At 34.0% G+C, this 13,918-nt stretch overlaps 1 protein-coding gene across 1 annotated transcript in view; it reads right to left on the bottom strand.

Moving 5' to 3' along the window:
- Positions 1-2,831, bottom strand: part of LOC136065711 (phospholipase D gamma 1-like) — a 15,535-nt gene extending 12,704 nt beyond the window's left edge. Inside the window, exons 1-2 of the mRNA XM_065769244.1 lie at positions 1,601-2,831; positions 36-529 (exon numbers count right to left, since the gene is read on the bottom strand). Coding sequence (XP_065625316.1) covers positions 36-529; positions 1,601-2,566 — 1,460 coding nt within the window. The 5' untranslated portion in view covers positions 2,567-2,831. The remainder of the gene's footprint in view (positions 1-35; positions 530-1,600) is intronic.
- Positions 2,832-13,918: the final 11,087 nt, after the last annotated feature.

Below are 13,918 nucleotides of genomic sequence, written 5' to 3'. Positions count from 1 at the left end.
CTGTATATGTGTCATTCAGCCCCATCAGAAAAGACATGGTACATTCCTCAACTTGATGACCACATGTACATGCCCTATAATTCGAAAATTCATCCCAGAGACCTTTGAATTTGGCATAGTATGCATTAATGGTTAAGTCCTCCTGAGTCAAGGAACTAATCTCCTTTCTTAGATCAAAGATTGTAGGTCCATTCCCTTGACCAAACCTGTTTTGCAAATCAACCCAGACATCCCTGGCAGTCTTAAAGTAAACTATACTTGATTGTAAATCCTTGGAAACAGAATTAAACAACCAAGCTAGAACAGTACTGTTACATTTACACCATGCTGTGTAATGTGGGTGATCAACAGATTGAGGCTTGGGGATAGAGCCATCAATGAATCCCAATTTAGTTTTGGCATCCAAAGAAATGAGAATTGCTCTACTCCAGGTATTATAGTTTTCTTCGGTGAGATGTTGAACCACCAAGGAAACTCCCGGATTGTCTCCACTAGATAGGAAATATGGACTGGATGTATTTTCCCAAGGCTGGACAGTGGGATTAGAGGCACTTGAAGTACTCTCAGTCATAGCTAGATGTAATTATAAAAGAAATCAAGAACCAATTTCTCGAGAATCGATCAAGAACTATAGGAAATCAAGATCAAGAAATATAGGAAATCAAGATTTAGATCTCAATCTTGATCAGATTAAAAAAAAATGCTTGGAAAACCTAAACTCAAAGAAAGGGAATTGAAACCCTGAGAATGGAATTTCAATTATGAACAAGGAAACACGATCAAGATTTCAACACACAAGGAAATCAAGACCTAGAAGATGATGATCCTAATGCAAGAATCAACAGAAATACAATAAGGCAAATTTCTAGTTGATCTGAATGAAGCATTAAGGAATCAAGGAAAACGTAATTGAACTAGGAAGAATCAGAGAGTACCAGAAATGAATGATCTCTGAAACTAGTTCAGCTCTGATACCATATTGAATTCACACAAGCTCCAAAGATTCGTCAATGGAGGAATACACATACACCAAGAGAGAGAGAGAGAGATATGACAAAATGAATCTTGTGAAATGAACTCGATATATTATCTTGGAGCACTTTGTTCTTTATATAATGAGAGCAGAGGCGGGAAAATGAAACAGAAACAAACAGTGAAAATAACTAACTGTAACTAACTCTATTAATCTAACTAACACTAAACGACTGCCGTATGAGAACAACTATACTAAGCTGCTGCTAAACTACTTGTAGTTTACTTACATGTATATATAAACCATAAGCAACAAACTACAACACTTCAACACTTCAATACCACTACAACAGATACTAACAGCTATTATATAACAAATGTAAATTCAATAAATCTCAACTAAATTCAGAAGGGCTATTGTGAGGAATAAAACAAAATTGTATTTCTATTGCAATTTCACTTCACAAAACAAAAAACCATAATGATAAGGAAATTCACTAACCATTGCAGTATTTGAAGACAAAAAAAAAAATTTAACCAGCAAAGTATATAATGATATTTGATCCTAAATTGTGCTACATAATGGAATAGTGGTGACATATGCTAGTGAAATTTCTTAGTTCCTTACTTTTTTAAATCCCAAAATGCTCCTAGAGGTAGGATCATCCCATACAAGGAGCAGCACTCTTACACCTTCTTGTGACTTGATTTTGAGAAGATCCCCCAACATGCAATCTGTTGCATTATTACCATCTCGAATCAGTTTAACCTTGTGGTACACCGACCACCCTGCAATGTATATCAAACGACGGGCCTTACTTATTGCTTCAAAGATATCATGCCAACAACTCCTGTGCTCATACTGAACATCACCATGAAGCTTCAAACTGGGAAGGCAACCATCATGAACATGGGCATCTTGATATAGTGTCACTTTTCCACATTTCCTAAGTGGAAAGTAGGTACCAGGGACCCCTTGGGAATCAGGACTTGAATCTACTCCATGATAAATGTTCACTTTATCCACTGGGGTGTACTGAATTGATAAACTCAAGACAGCTCCAGCCTTACAGGGCTTCCCACTGGCATTAAGAATTGGGAAGGTTCCCTCAATTTTCATGCCAGAATATAATTGCTCCACTGGAATTCCCACAACACCCATAATCTGTGAGCCAACAATATCACTGTCTTTGACAACAAAATGCACTTCTGCAGCATAATGTGCAACAGGAACATTAAAATTCTGCCTCCAAACTGGGTTCTCACTATTACTAATCACAAATGTCCTCCCAATTACAGCATCTGATACTGATACTGTGACATAAGGATCACTTGTTATCTTATCGGACATATGCCCCTCAATTTTGTTGTTAACCTTCACAGGCAATTTGGAAAACATTTCTCCTAACTTTTTATGAAACGAATCCTTGTTAGGAAGGTTTTTGGCCTCCTTAACCCAGATATCTAAGTTCCCATGTAGCAGCAAAACTTTAAGGGAACTCTTGTTGGTCTGAAATGGCACAGCTTGTTGACCCTGACCATGGTTTGAGCCTCCAAATGAGTATGTTTGAGCATATGCAGCATGCTTCTTCATTAAACAACAAATCTTTCAGTACTTATAAAGCTAGAATTGTATGGGACACTCTTTTTTTATATGTCAAAATATGCAATCAAGAACTTGAATTAGGCTGATTCAGCAGATTGAAGTTGAACAACAAGTACAGTGACTAAGAAGAAGTAAACCCAACTACAACAACAGAACTCAAGATCAAAATTTTAAGAATACCCAATGAATATAGGCACTTAATATTGTCTTGTTCTTCAACATCAAAGGAAGACTTGGCAATGAAATAGTCTGGTCAACTAAAAACAGAATGAAGCTGAGACAGCTAGGGAACTTGGTATTTGACTATAGGACCCGGCTTCTGTCCAGTGGAAATTTCCACTGGACACGTCCGGATTTGGACACGTGTCCAAGAGTAAACACATGTCCATCATCCAACGTGTCCAGTGGAAACTTCCACTGGACACAAGCTGCTCCCTTGACCATATAATCAATGCAAAGAAGTGAAGCAAAATAATTGGTCAGGTGGGTATGCTGAAATTGATAAAAAGTGAGAGAAGTGAAACTCATCTTGGGGTTTAACTTTGATCGGTAATATACAGGGGAGGTTTGACTTGGTAAACGTAAGTGAGACCAAGAAGGAGATGTTGATGGTGGGGTTGAAACTTGAAAATCTGAAAATGGGTAATGGGAATAATAGTGTTGTGAAAGGGTAATAACTAATAACAAATTGAAAGAGATTGGGGAACCAGGAATTTATATTTGAGAGGCTATGTTTAAAATTTTTTTGGGTATGTGTATGAAATCAAAAATAGTAATGGAAAATATTTCATAACTGAATATGTATAAACTAAAATATATTTAAAAAATATACTAAAAAAATATTAATAGTCTAAAAATTGCTAAATAAAAGACAAACAATCATTTAAATGTCAATATATATAAAAATATATATATATAATAAACAACAACTAAAGTCTAAATATATGAGTATATATTGTTTATAATATATTGATTATTATAATAATAAATAATATATTATAAGAAATTTAAAAAATAAAGCAATGAAAAGAAAAAAAAAAAACTTAACAAAGAAAATACAATTACTGCACAAACACAAGCACAAGCTGCCAAGCACAAGCGCAAGCACAGACGCTTCACAAAATTGAGCCACAAATTGAGGGGCCCACAAAAATAGGTTACTGACAATAATATTGAGAAAATGACAAAATGCTGCACAAACATAAGCACAAGCTGTCAAGCACAGACGCTTCACAAAATTAAGTCATAAATTGAGGGGCCCACAGAAATAAGTTACTGACAATGACACTGAGAAAGGGACAAAATTAGAGTTTGTTTGGATAATATGAAAACTTAGTGGTATCACGATCCATCACTCACAACAAGTGGGTCTCACAATGACAAAGTGTTTAACTTAGTTTCGAATGATTATTTTCGTCTCTTAAAAATTCAAAATTTTGAATTTGAATTATAGAAACTGAAAACACATTTTCAGATATTTGAGTAATAAGTTTAATCACAATTTGTAATAAAATACAATTAGTGGGACCCATGACAAAGACTTATTGCAACTCAATAGTCACGGTGGGTTCTTTTGTCTTTCTCTCTTTTTCGTGCCTTTTTTTTTCTCCAGCTTCTTTCATTCTTCCTATTTCTTTCTTTCTTGGGATAATTACAGTAAACCCACCTGAGGTTAGGCCGTTTTCACTTTGCCTACCCGTGGTTCAAAACTTAACACTTTGCCCACCTGAGGTGCCTTCCGTTAGGGATCTGTTACCCACCTCTCTGTTTGCCGTTTGAAAAACACATTTTTAGAGAAAAACAAACATAACAAAGATCAAAAAGTTAGGGCTTTTTATTTTTGATGAACTTCTATAAGAACAAAACACAAATCAATAGCACAGATCAAATGCTCAATGAAATCACTTTTAATCAGGAGGATGATGCAGAGGTGGGAGTATAGGACAATTCCTTCAATAAAGACTTCATCAAACAGATCCTAACAATCCAATTACATGCTCCACGGTCCACACTTGGAAAACCCATTGAAACGTGGTTCACTTCCTCACACCTGTAAAAGTTCAAACACAAAAAGTGATTGGATTGTTAAAGTTCAAACTCAAACCCACGGTCCACACTTGTAAAAGTTCAAACTCAAAAACTCAACCCCACACCTCTCTTATTCAATTCACCTTCACTTCCTCTCATATTATATTTAACCCTGTTTCCCAAGTACTCCCTCAACGCTTAGCTAGCATTGGCCTGACTACACAGTCGATCTTCCTGACGAGTGCTTAGCTAGCATTTTCCATTTCCTCGGCTTCGGAGACCGGAAAAGGTGCTCGCTCGTTTGCCTAGGTGGCTCAGCTTGACGGTCAAAGCCGTCATCGTCTCTCTCTCAACGCTCGAGCTGATTTGCTCTCTTCGATTCCTTCTATCTTCGCTCGCTTCGACTCGGTCACCAAACTCAGATCAACCACTATATTTGCTTCATGGTTTTCTTTTTTTCTTTTCTTTTTTTGCTTTTGGTTGTGGGTTTGATAATGATCTGATTATGTGGGGTTATGGGATGTGGCTTGTGGTGGTTATGGATTGTGAGCAGGTGGTGGTANCTTAGCTAGCATTGGCCGTGACTACACAGTCGATCTTCCTGACGAGTGCTTAGCTAGCATTTTCCATTTCCTCGGCTTCGGAGACCGGAAAAGGTGCTCGCTCGTTTGCCTAGGTGGCTCAGCTTGACGGTCAAAGCCGTCATCGTCTCTCTCTCAACGCTCGAGCTGATTTGCTCTCTTCGATTCCTTCTATCTTCGCTCGCTTCGACTCGGTCACCAAACTCAGATCAACCACTATATTTGCTTCATGGGTTTCTTTTTTTTCTTTTCTTTTTTTGCTTTTGGTTGTGGGTTTGATAATGATCTGATTATGTGGGGTTATGGGATGTGGCTTGTGGTGGTTATGGATTGTGAGCAGGTGGTGGTGCTAAGTTGTGGGTTCTGATAGTGGTGGTGGAAAAAAAATCTTCTATCATCTATGACAATTTCTTACCCAGGTTTGGCGTCTTCCAAAAGCAAATGACTTCTTGTGAAGTCATAGCAATAGTGATTGACTCGTTTTCTGGGCTAAGTTACAGAATTTTTCTAGATCTAAAGATTTGGAGTGGTTCCCTCTCTTGGAGTTCAGTTTTCTAGGCACTGGAGGCTGATTTCTAGATCTTTAGATTTTTGTTTTTGTTTTTTTTTTTTTTTTCTTTAAATTGTATTAATACTATAAAAAAATTATTAAAAAAAAAAAAAAAAAAAAGAACTCTCTTTTTTTCTCTCTCTCCCACGGCCTCCATAAAAATCCAGATTTCCAAAATCAAAACGAACAAGAAATACAATTTGAACCCAATGAAACTAGAACTGATTGACTCGTTTTCCATGCTTTGGTTTTTTATTTTATGGCTTTAGTAGTTTGTGGGGTTTCGATCTTGGTCGCTGGAGCCTGGAGATGAGCTTGCACTAATGACTTGGGATTTTGAGTGAAGCCGTGGTTTACAAATGTTGTGTTCTTATGTTCATGAGGAGAATAGCAATGCTGTTGATTTGTGTTTTTAGAAGTTCATCAGAAATAAAAAGCTCTAACTTTTTGATCTTTGTTATGTTTGTTTTTCTCTAAAAATGAGTTTTTCAAACGGCAAATGGAGAGGTGGGTAACAGATCCCTAATGGAAGGCACCTCAGGTGGGCAAAGTATTAAGTTTTGAACCACGGGTAGGTAAAGTGAAAACGAGCCTAACCCCAGGTGGGTTTACTATAATTATCCCTTCTTTCTTTCTTTATCTTCTTCATGCCTATTTCTCTGGCTTCTTCTTATTTCTTTCCTTTTTTTCTTCACCTATTTCTTTTCTCAACTTCGTCTTGTCTCTTTCTTTATTTCTTCTTTCAAGATCTGTGGGTTTTTTTTGTGGGTTTGTCTTGTACTTTCTAAGGGTTTCTTTGTTTATTTCTTTATTTCTTCTTTGTTTTTTTTTTGTGGGTTTGTTTGGTACTTTCTATGGTATTTTAATGGTGATTTCAAGTTTCTGATCTGATTTGTGGGTGTGAAGTTCGGACTTGAGATGTGGTTGTGGGGTTCGGATTTTGTGGTGTGGCTGTCGTGGTTTGAATCTAAGATGTGGTTATGGGTGTCGGTGTGGGGTTTAGATTTGTGGTGTGGCTGTGGTGGGTTTGGATCTGAGATGTGGTGGCCGTTTCTATCTCTTCCTCCATGGGTTTGGGTTTATGTTTGTATGTTTAAGACAGTTTTAATTTGTTTCAGATTTGATTTTCAAATATGGGGGGTTGCTAGGTAGAGAAATTAAAGAGGAAGATGATAATTGCAGAGAGAAAAATGAACGGGGAATTGAGAGAGAGAAAATTTCACGGGTGTGGACTTTTGTGGTACTGTTACCATTCTGACTTGTGGGCTCCACAACTTTTGAGTTAAAGCAGTGAAGACCAAACCAAATAAATATTTGAGCCAAAAATGTTATTGAGTGAGTTAAGAAAAAATTAAAAAACAAGATATGAAATATGAGTTACAAGTTTGAGTAATGAGATTTGAGTTTTAAGAACTAAGTTTTGAGTTATCAACAAACCAAACAAGTCCTTAGTCACTTTTTTTTTTTGTCTAAATTCAATACATAGTACGATTATCAAAGAAAAATTGAACACATAGTACATACATTACACTATTGCAATTCTTGAAAGTGCAAAACCTTTACTTTTAAACAAATGGATGAAAAGCAAAGAACTAAAATCTTAAAAAAAAAAATTAAAAGAAGAAGAAGAAGAGGGCAAAGGCAGTGCAGTGGCAAGGACTGAAGGAGGCTGAAGGCAAAGAGAAAGAATTGAAAGAAGAAAAAGAAGAAGAATGCAAAGCCCAAGTCCTCAACGGAGACAAAGAGAGCGAGAGAGAGAGAGAGAGAGAGAGAGTCACCTGTGTAACTTTGTAAGAAAGATTTTTTCTATTCTGCAAGACTGCTGCAACTGTGTAGTTGTGTGGGAAAGACAAAGTTTCAAACTTTTCAATTTTTTTGCCGTGTACAAGTAAGCCTTAGATGTACTGAGATGAAATTTAGAATTTTTTTTTCTCTTTTATTTGTTGAGGTAATTGTTAAAATACCTATATGTTCATTTTAAATATGCTAAATGTATAATTATTGTAATTTGTTAACATGTATTTGTAGATTGTATATTATTTAAACGAAAATTGTGTTTATTTTTAGATTTTGTATAAGTATATTACCAGAGATGGGGCCAAGATGACAAAATTATTTAAGAATCTTCACATTGTTTAAGATATATATTTTTTTTTAATCTATTAATTTTTTCAAAAGGTTTTTTTGGGGGGGGGGGGGGAGGGTGGGGGGGGGGGGGGGGGGTTGTTTTAATGAAGAAAGATAGCCATCGAAGTTAAACATGATAAAATATTAGCAGTGGGCAATGGGAACTATTCAACACCAGCCAGATTATTATATGCAAAAAGTGGAACACAGTCACACACACACAGCAGCACAAAGAGTAAGAGAGAGAAAGAGAGACAGTTGAAAATGGTTTTATTTATGAAATATTGAATTCAAGGGCGTTTAAGCAGAATGCCTGAATGGACAAAACAGAGAGGAGAAGCTTCGTTTAGAAAATTAGGTTTGCGTTTTCCCTCGTTTTCTCAGTCAAATAATAAAAATAAAAGCTTTCTTTCACCTAGCCGCCCAAACAAAAAAATATAACATTTTGGAAAAAACATGTTTTAAAAAAAATTTAATATTTCAGGACAATTCATTCAATTAAAGCTCAAATAAATAATATTTCAGGATAATTTACGGATAATTATATGCACGGATATCTCAGCAACACCACTCCAATTCCAACCCCAACTTTCTTTAATTTTGATATTTTAAAACCTCTTAGTTTATAAATAATGGCAATCAAAACATTATGTTCTTACTAGCTTATAACCCATGTAGAATTATTTTTTATCATTAGGTCAAGAGATTAAATTCTATAAGAATGGGGTGTAAAACATAGGTTTTACACCATCCAATAAGTGATTGCCACATCAGCATTTTATTTAAAATTCAATACATCATATCCCACCTAATAACATCTCAAAAAATTCCCAATTTGGTTGGATTTATATATGGTTATATGAATTGATTGTGTGTAATTGTATTTATTCTTAAATATGTGATAAGATGATATGGCATATTGGGATTGGAGGGGTAAAACATGAGTTTTACACCACGTCCTTATAGAATTTAACTCTTAGGTCAAACATGCCAACTTATTTTTGAGATTTTTTTTTTTTTTAAGACAAGATACTTTGCTAATTTAACTAACTGAAATTTACTATAATAATATATAAAATTACAATAAATTTAAAGTATGTCATTCTATATTTATATGTTTATGTGCATGACTCTGCATGTATGTATGTGTGCGTGTGTGTGTGTGTATATATATATATATAAATAAAGTAGGAACCTCAAATGGAATAGTCTAGGATTTTGTCACGTGGATCTATTTATTTAAGCTTTTATTTCAACAAAATTTGCATTTATACCAAATTATTATTTTATGGAATATGCTTATGGAATAAATGAATATACTAATTATCTATAGTTGTTCACATTTTTGTAATGTCACTATCTCTCTCCCATGTGGAGAAGAAAACAACCACTTGCTGCATGCATAATGCCATTTACATAAAGACAAAGTTTAACTACAAAATTTGTTGTAATCTAAGACTACAACCTTACTCAATAAAATAAATATTACTACATATTTTGAAAATATAACCGTTGAATTGCATGTTTATTACGCTCTTAATACACATGTCAAATTTTGTGTTAATCGGATATTATATACTATATGATCTATAAGCTTATATTTTATGCATAATTTTAAATTACAAAAACTTGCAATTTAAACAATTTATTGATGACATAACTATAGATTTTTAATTTTCTAGAAATTTTTCAAGCATGAAGTATATAAGAAGAAGACATAATCTAATGGTAGATTTGTCAAAATTCACTTTCAATAAAAAGGTATTGAATAAGGCTACAATTAATTTTGTATCTAAACTTTGTTCTTTACATAAAATAGGTGTCAATGAAAATTTTCCTGTCACCATATAAGTTGCTTCATTAATGGTTGTTAGGGTATGTTTGTATAGACTATTGCAAAATTGTTTTTCGAGTTTAAAATGAGCATTTTAAAAAAGTTATGAAGAGTTGCTGTTGCGAAATAGGGTTTTGGATTTTAAAAATGCTATTTTAGGCTCTTAAAACGCCTAACCAAACGGACCATTAATAGATAATGTCCAAGAGTTTAGATTGTGATGATTTATAAAGTTTAGAATTTAATATGGTAAAAAAAAAAAACAAGGTTTGATTTGACACAATGAGCAAAATAATTTGTGCTTTATACCTTCCTATTTTCTAAACTTAGCCACTAATCTTATATCATTGATTCTAGATTAGGCATTTTTAAAAATGTAATTTTACCTTAATTTTAGAATTTAACTAAGAATCAAAATTGTGTATTTTCCTTAAATTGTAATTAGGAAGAAAAGTTTCGTAATTTCCTATTAATTTTTTATTAGGAAGCAAAGTTTAGTGATTTTCTATATTTCACTCTAAAATTAACGTAACTTCAAAAAAAAGTTATTGTTTTTGCCACAATAAAAGAAACGAAGACTCCAAATATGAAGCCCTCAAGGAATAAGATATTCTCAAATATTCTCATATATCTTACTCCAATCACGTTTGCTGCATCAATTGGCCTGTTGTGGTATTTTTACTTGATGTACTAGTTATTTTGCTGTAACACATTTTTATTATATTTATTGTATTAGCTATTATACTAGCTAAACCTTTTCTGCTAAAGCTTTCTTATTTTTTTGTTATTACGTGTTTTACTTTTGACACAAACTAATCATTATCCTACCATAAGTATATATACATATACATTGTATCTCATGTCCTGCAAAATATATTTTATATATGTATATGTGAATACATATATGTGTATTTACGATCTATGTATGTATATATTTGAGAATAAGCTAACCCATGTAAACTAACATTTGCTTGATGAGTATTTTCTTTGGGTTTTAGATTTGTTTATATGCAGGAAGTAGAAAAGTATTTCTGCAATAAGAAATGAAGAGTAGTCATTCACGTTGCAGAAAAGTGTAGAAAGCTTTACTGCATAGCAAAAGGTTTTACTGCACAGCAGAAGGCTTTACTATATAGCAGAAAGTTTTACTGCACAACAAAAAAGTCAGTCCTGCGGAAGAAACTAGAGAAAAGTTCCTTTTGCGGCAGAAATAGAGGGTAAGCCCACTTTGTGGCATCTTCCCTTGGACTTTGGACTCAACGTTTGCACACAAACTAGCAACGGCAAAATGGTACTTTGGAGTCCATTCCACGGAGCATCAAACCCAACTTCCTTCTTAGAAAAGCCTAGACTAAGTGTTGTCTAATAACATCAAGACGGGTGTCTAAGGTACAAGAAATGTAAAAAGAAGCCTCGACACTTTTAATATATAAAAATGCAAGGATGAAAAAGACGAGGAGAGATTTTGCAATTTTTTTTTTCTAAATTCTATTTCTCCATTCATTTATTTCTATTTTGGATTAAAATAAAATGATGGCTTCAAAGTGGAAAACTCCAACCACCTTATTTTCTTTGATCTTATTTTTCACTTCAACAAAATAATGGAAAATTAAAATTTCCTCTCCCTTTTATTTTCCTATTTTTCATCCTATATCTTTTCGTCCTAACCAAACACAGCACTACATGGGATTGTCGAAAAGGCATTAATCATGTTTAATGCTTATGTTTTTATTTTCTCACGTATGATTAATTAGAGTAGACTTATGACCATTGCTTTAATTCGTGTCTCTCTCTTCTTGTCACTAATAGGTTTGATGTTTCATGTTTTTGGTATCCTCTCAATTATTTTCTTGACTAACTGGCCATGCATTTGAGAAAAGGAATGACTTCACATTATTTGGGGAAGGAGAATTGGCCACGCATTAAGAGGGAAGGACCACCTAGCCGTGTATTTAGGGGGAGAACAGTTGGCCATGCTTGAAGACATCATTTCATGAATACACCATTGATTTTTGGCATAGGTAAGGTTTAAACTCTAGACATGGACAGAGGGAGACTTTGACCATGGGGACAATGGTCCCCTCTAATTGTTTTGTAAAAAAACATTAATTTTTTAAAACTCTAGACACGGAAAGAGGGAGACTTTGACCACAGGGGCAATGGTCCCCCCCTAATTGTTTTGTAAAAACATATTAGTGTATGTGTGTGTAGAGAGAGAGAGAGAGAGAGAGAGAGAGAGATAGATAGGTTCAAAGTTACACTTGGTGTAACTAGCAAATCATCATCATTATTATTATTATTGCACTCATGCATCTTACATTTATTAGTCTGTAATTATGATTGTGCACGTTCAAATTACACTCCCCCCCACGAGTAATGAAAATAAAGGCAAGCTAAATTGAATCTGATTATATGATTAGGATAACCTGGCCCTCGTCAACGCTTGTCCCCCATACTCAAGAGTAAATTATATCGGCATCTACCAGACAAGCTCCTTTTTAAGCTGTGGATATTGCGTGTCCCCCATTAGTCATATGATGACAAATGTATATGTTTCTAGCTTCTGGTGCGTGGTCACTAATCTCCCTCTCGAGTTTCAACAGCGAAGGTAGCAACTTTTTGGGGATTTAGACTGTGGCTAGATCCGGAAGTAAAATTGAGCTTCTGAGCAAATTTGGCTCTGTTCTCCTTTTTCTGCCTTTTATGGTTTTATTTTCTTTTTCTTTTTCTTTTTTTGGACGAATTTATAGTTTTATTTTGATCATAAAGCCTAGTTGTGTAGGCATACACCCATGGTTTTAAAAACCGGATTGGGGTAAAACCAAATTAGCTTTCAGTTTTGTCCGATTTTAACGAATTTTGGGCATCTTTATTGGACTAGATTGATATTTAATTCCCGGTTGAACTGGTCAGACTGGGTAGTCCAGTTTTTAAAACCATGCATATGTCATAAGCTAGCATACAAGCTAATTCTATCGATTTATTACTTTGTACAAAGAACGTTTGTCAAAGCTTATGTTAGATACATTACTTTGTAGGAAGAAGTTTGGATTTGAGGATTTAAAATCAAGAGATTTGAAAATATAGATTTAACATCACATGATGATGTTAATTTTGAAATTTTTTATCCAATAAAAACACTTACAATATTATAGATTAATTTGAAATGATATCTTACACTTACTCATTTCAAATCCATGTATTAATAAAGCTCAAATCCTTTTACAAGTTTTACAATAATTATTAAAAGAAAGAAAAAGTCATTTTATTATTTATACTCTTTTTTTTTTAGAGATGGATTCAAGTTACACTGGGTTCAAATTACACCTAGTTTAGAGTTACATTTTTTCTAAACCATTGGAATTAACTAAATCCAACGGTAAAAAAAATTCACTCACTAATGCTAATATTCTGATAAGGATCTCATTTATTATCCTTATTTATAACATTTCATACCTATCTCTAATTCCAAAAATAGGTATATATTTTCTCTCTACTCTCCATTTCTCATCCACTACATGTTTCTCTCTCCTCCATTGCTCTTCCACCTCCATTTTCATAAGGTTCCACCTCCACAGTCACATAGAATCTGATACAAAAAATCTGAGACAACAAAGTCCAGTGACAACTACTGATTAATTAGAACCGAAGCATGTAGCAATTATTTTGATACATTATCATGTGGAATGGTATCGAGGATATAGAAGCATCACTCCAAACTATAGACATCTCTGATACATGGTATTAGCTTAAATCTACTACTAGACTCGACAATCAATAGTCTAGAATGGAGCATCTCACAAAAACTTCAATAGAGAACTTAACACTACCAGCCAATTAATGAAAAAACAGAAAATAACGTTGGGTAACCATAGGCAACCATATTCATGTCATGCCACACTAAATGATAAGCAAGCAACCATAATAATAATGGTAATGATTTGTATCTTCAAATGAACAATGCTTCACACACAATTGACTTTTGTAATTGAATAATTGTACTGTTTTTTTTGAATGAACCAAGACAAATTAATATAACTGACTAATTATTCTGAGGCACATCTTTTTACAAGAAAGTTGCAAAAAGGAAAACTTGATAAGCTTTTTGATAACACAATAGAAAGGACTACCTACCACCTTCAAAAACAAGAAAGAAACAAAAAAAAAAAAAAAAAGAAGATATTCAGTGTGGTTTATAATCCAATAATATAACTATATAT

The sequence above is a fragment of the Quercus suber genome, unplaced genomic scaffold (assembly GCF_002906115.3).
Source record: "Quercus suber isolate HL8 unplaced genomic scaffold, Cork oak 2.0 scaffold_1092, whole genome shotgun sequence".
Lineage (NCBI taxonomy): Eukaryota > Viridiplantae > Streptophyta > Magnoliopsida > Fagales > Fagaceae > Quercus > Quercus suber.
The sequence above is the reverse complement of the archived record's forward strand: the minus strand, read 5'-3'. Positions and strand labels throughout refer to the sequence as shown.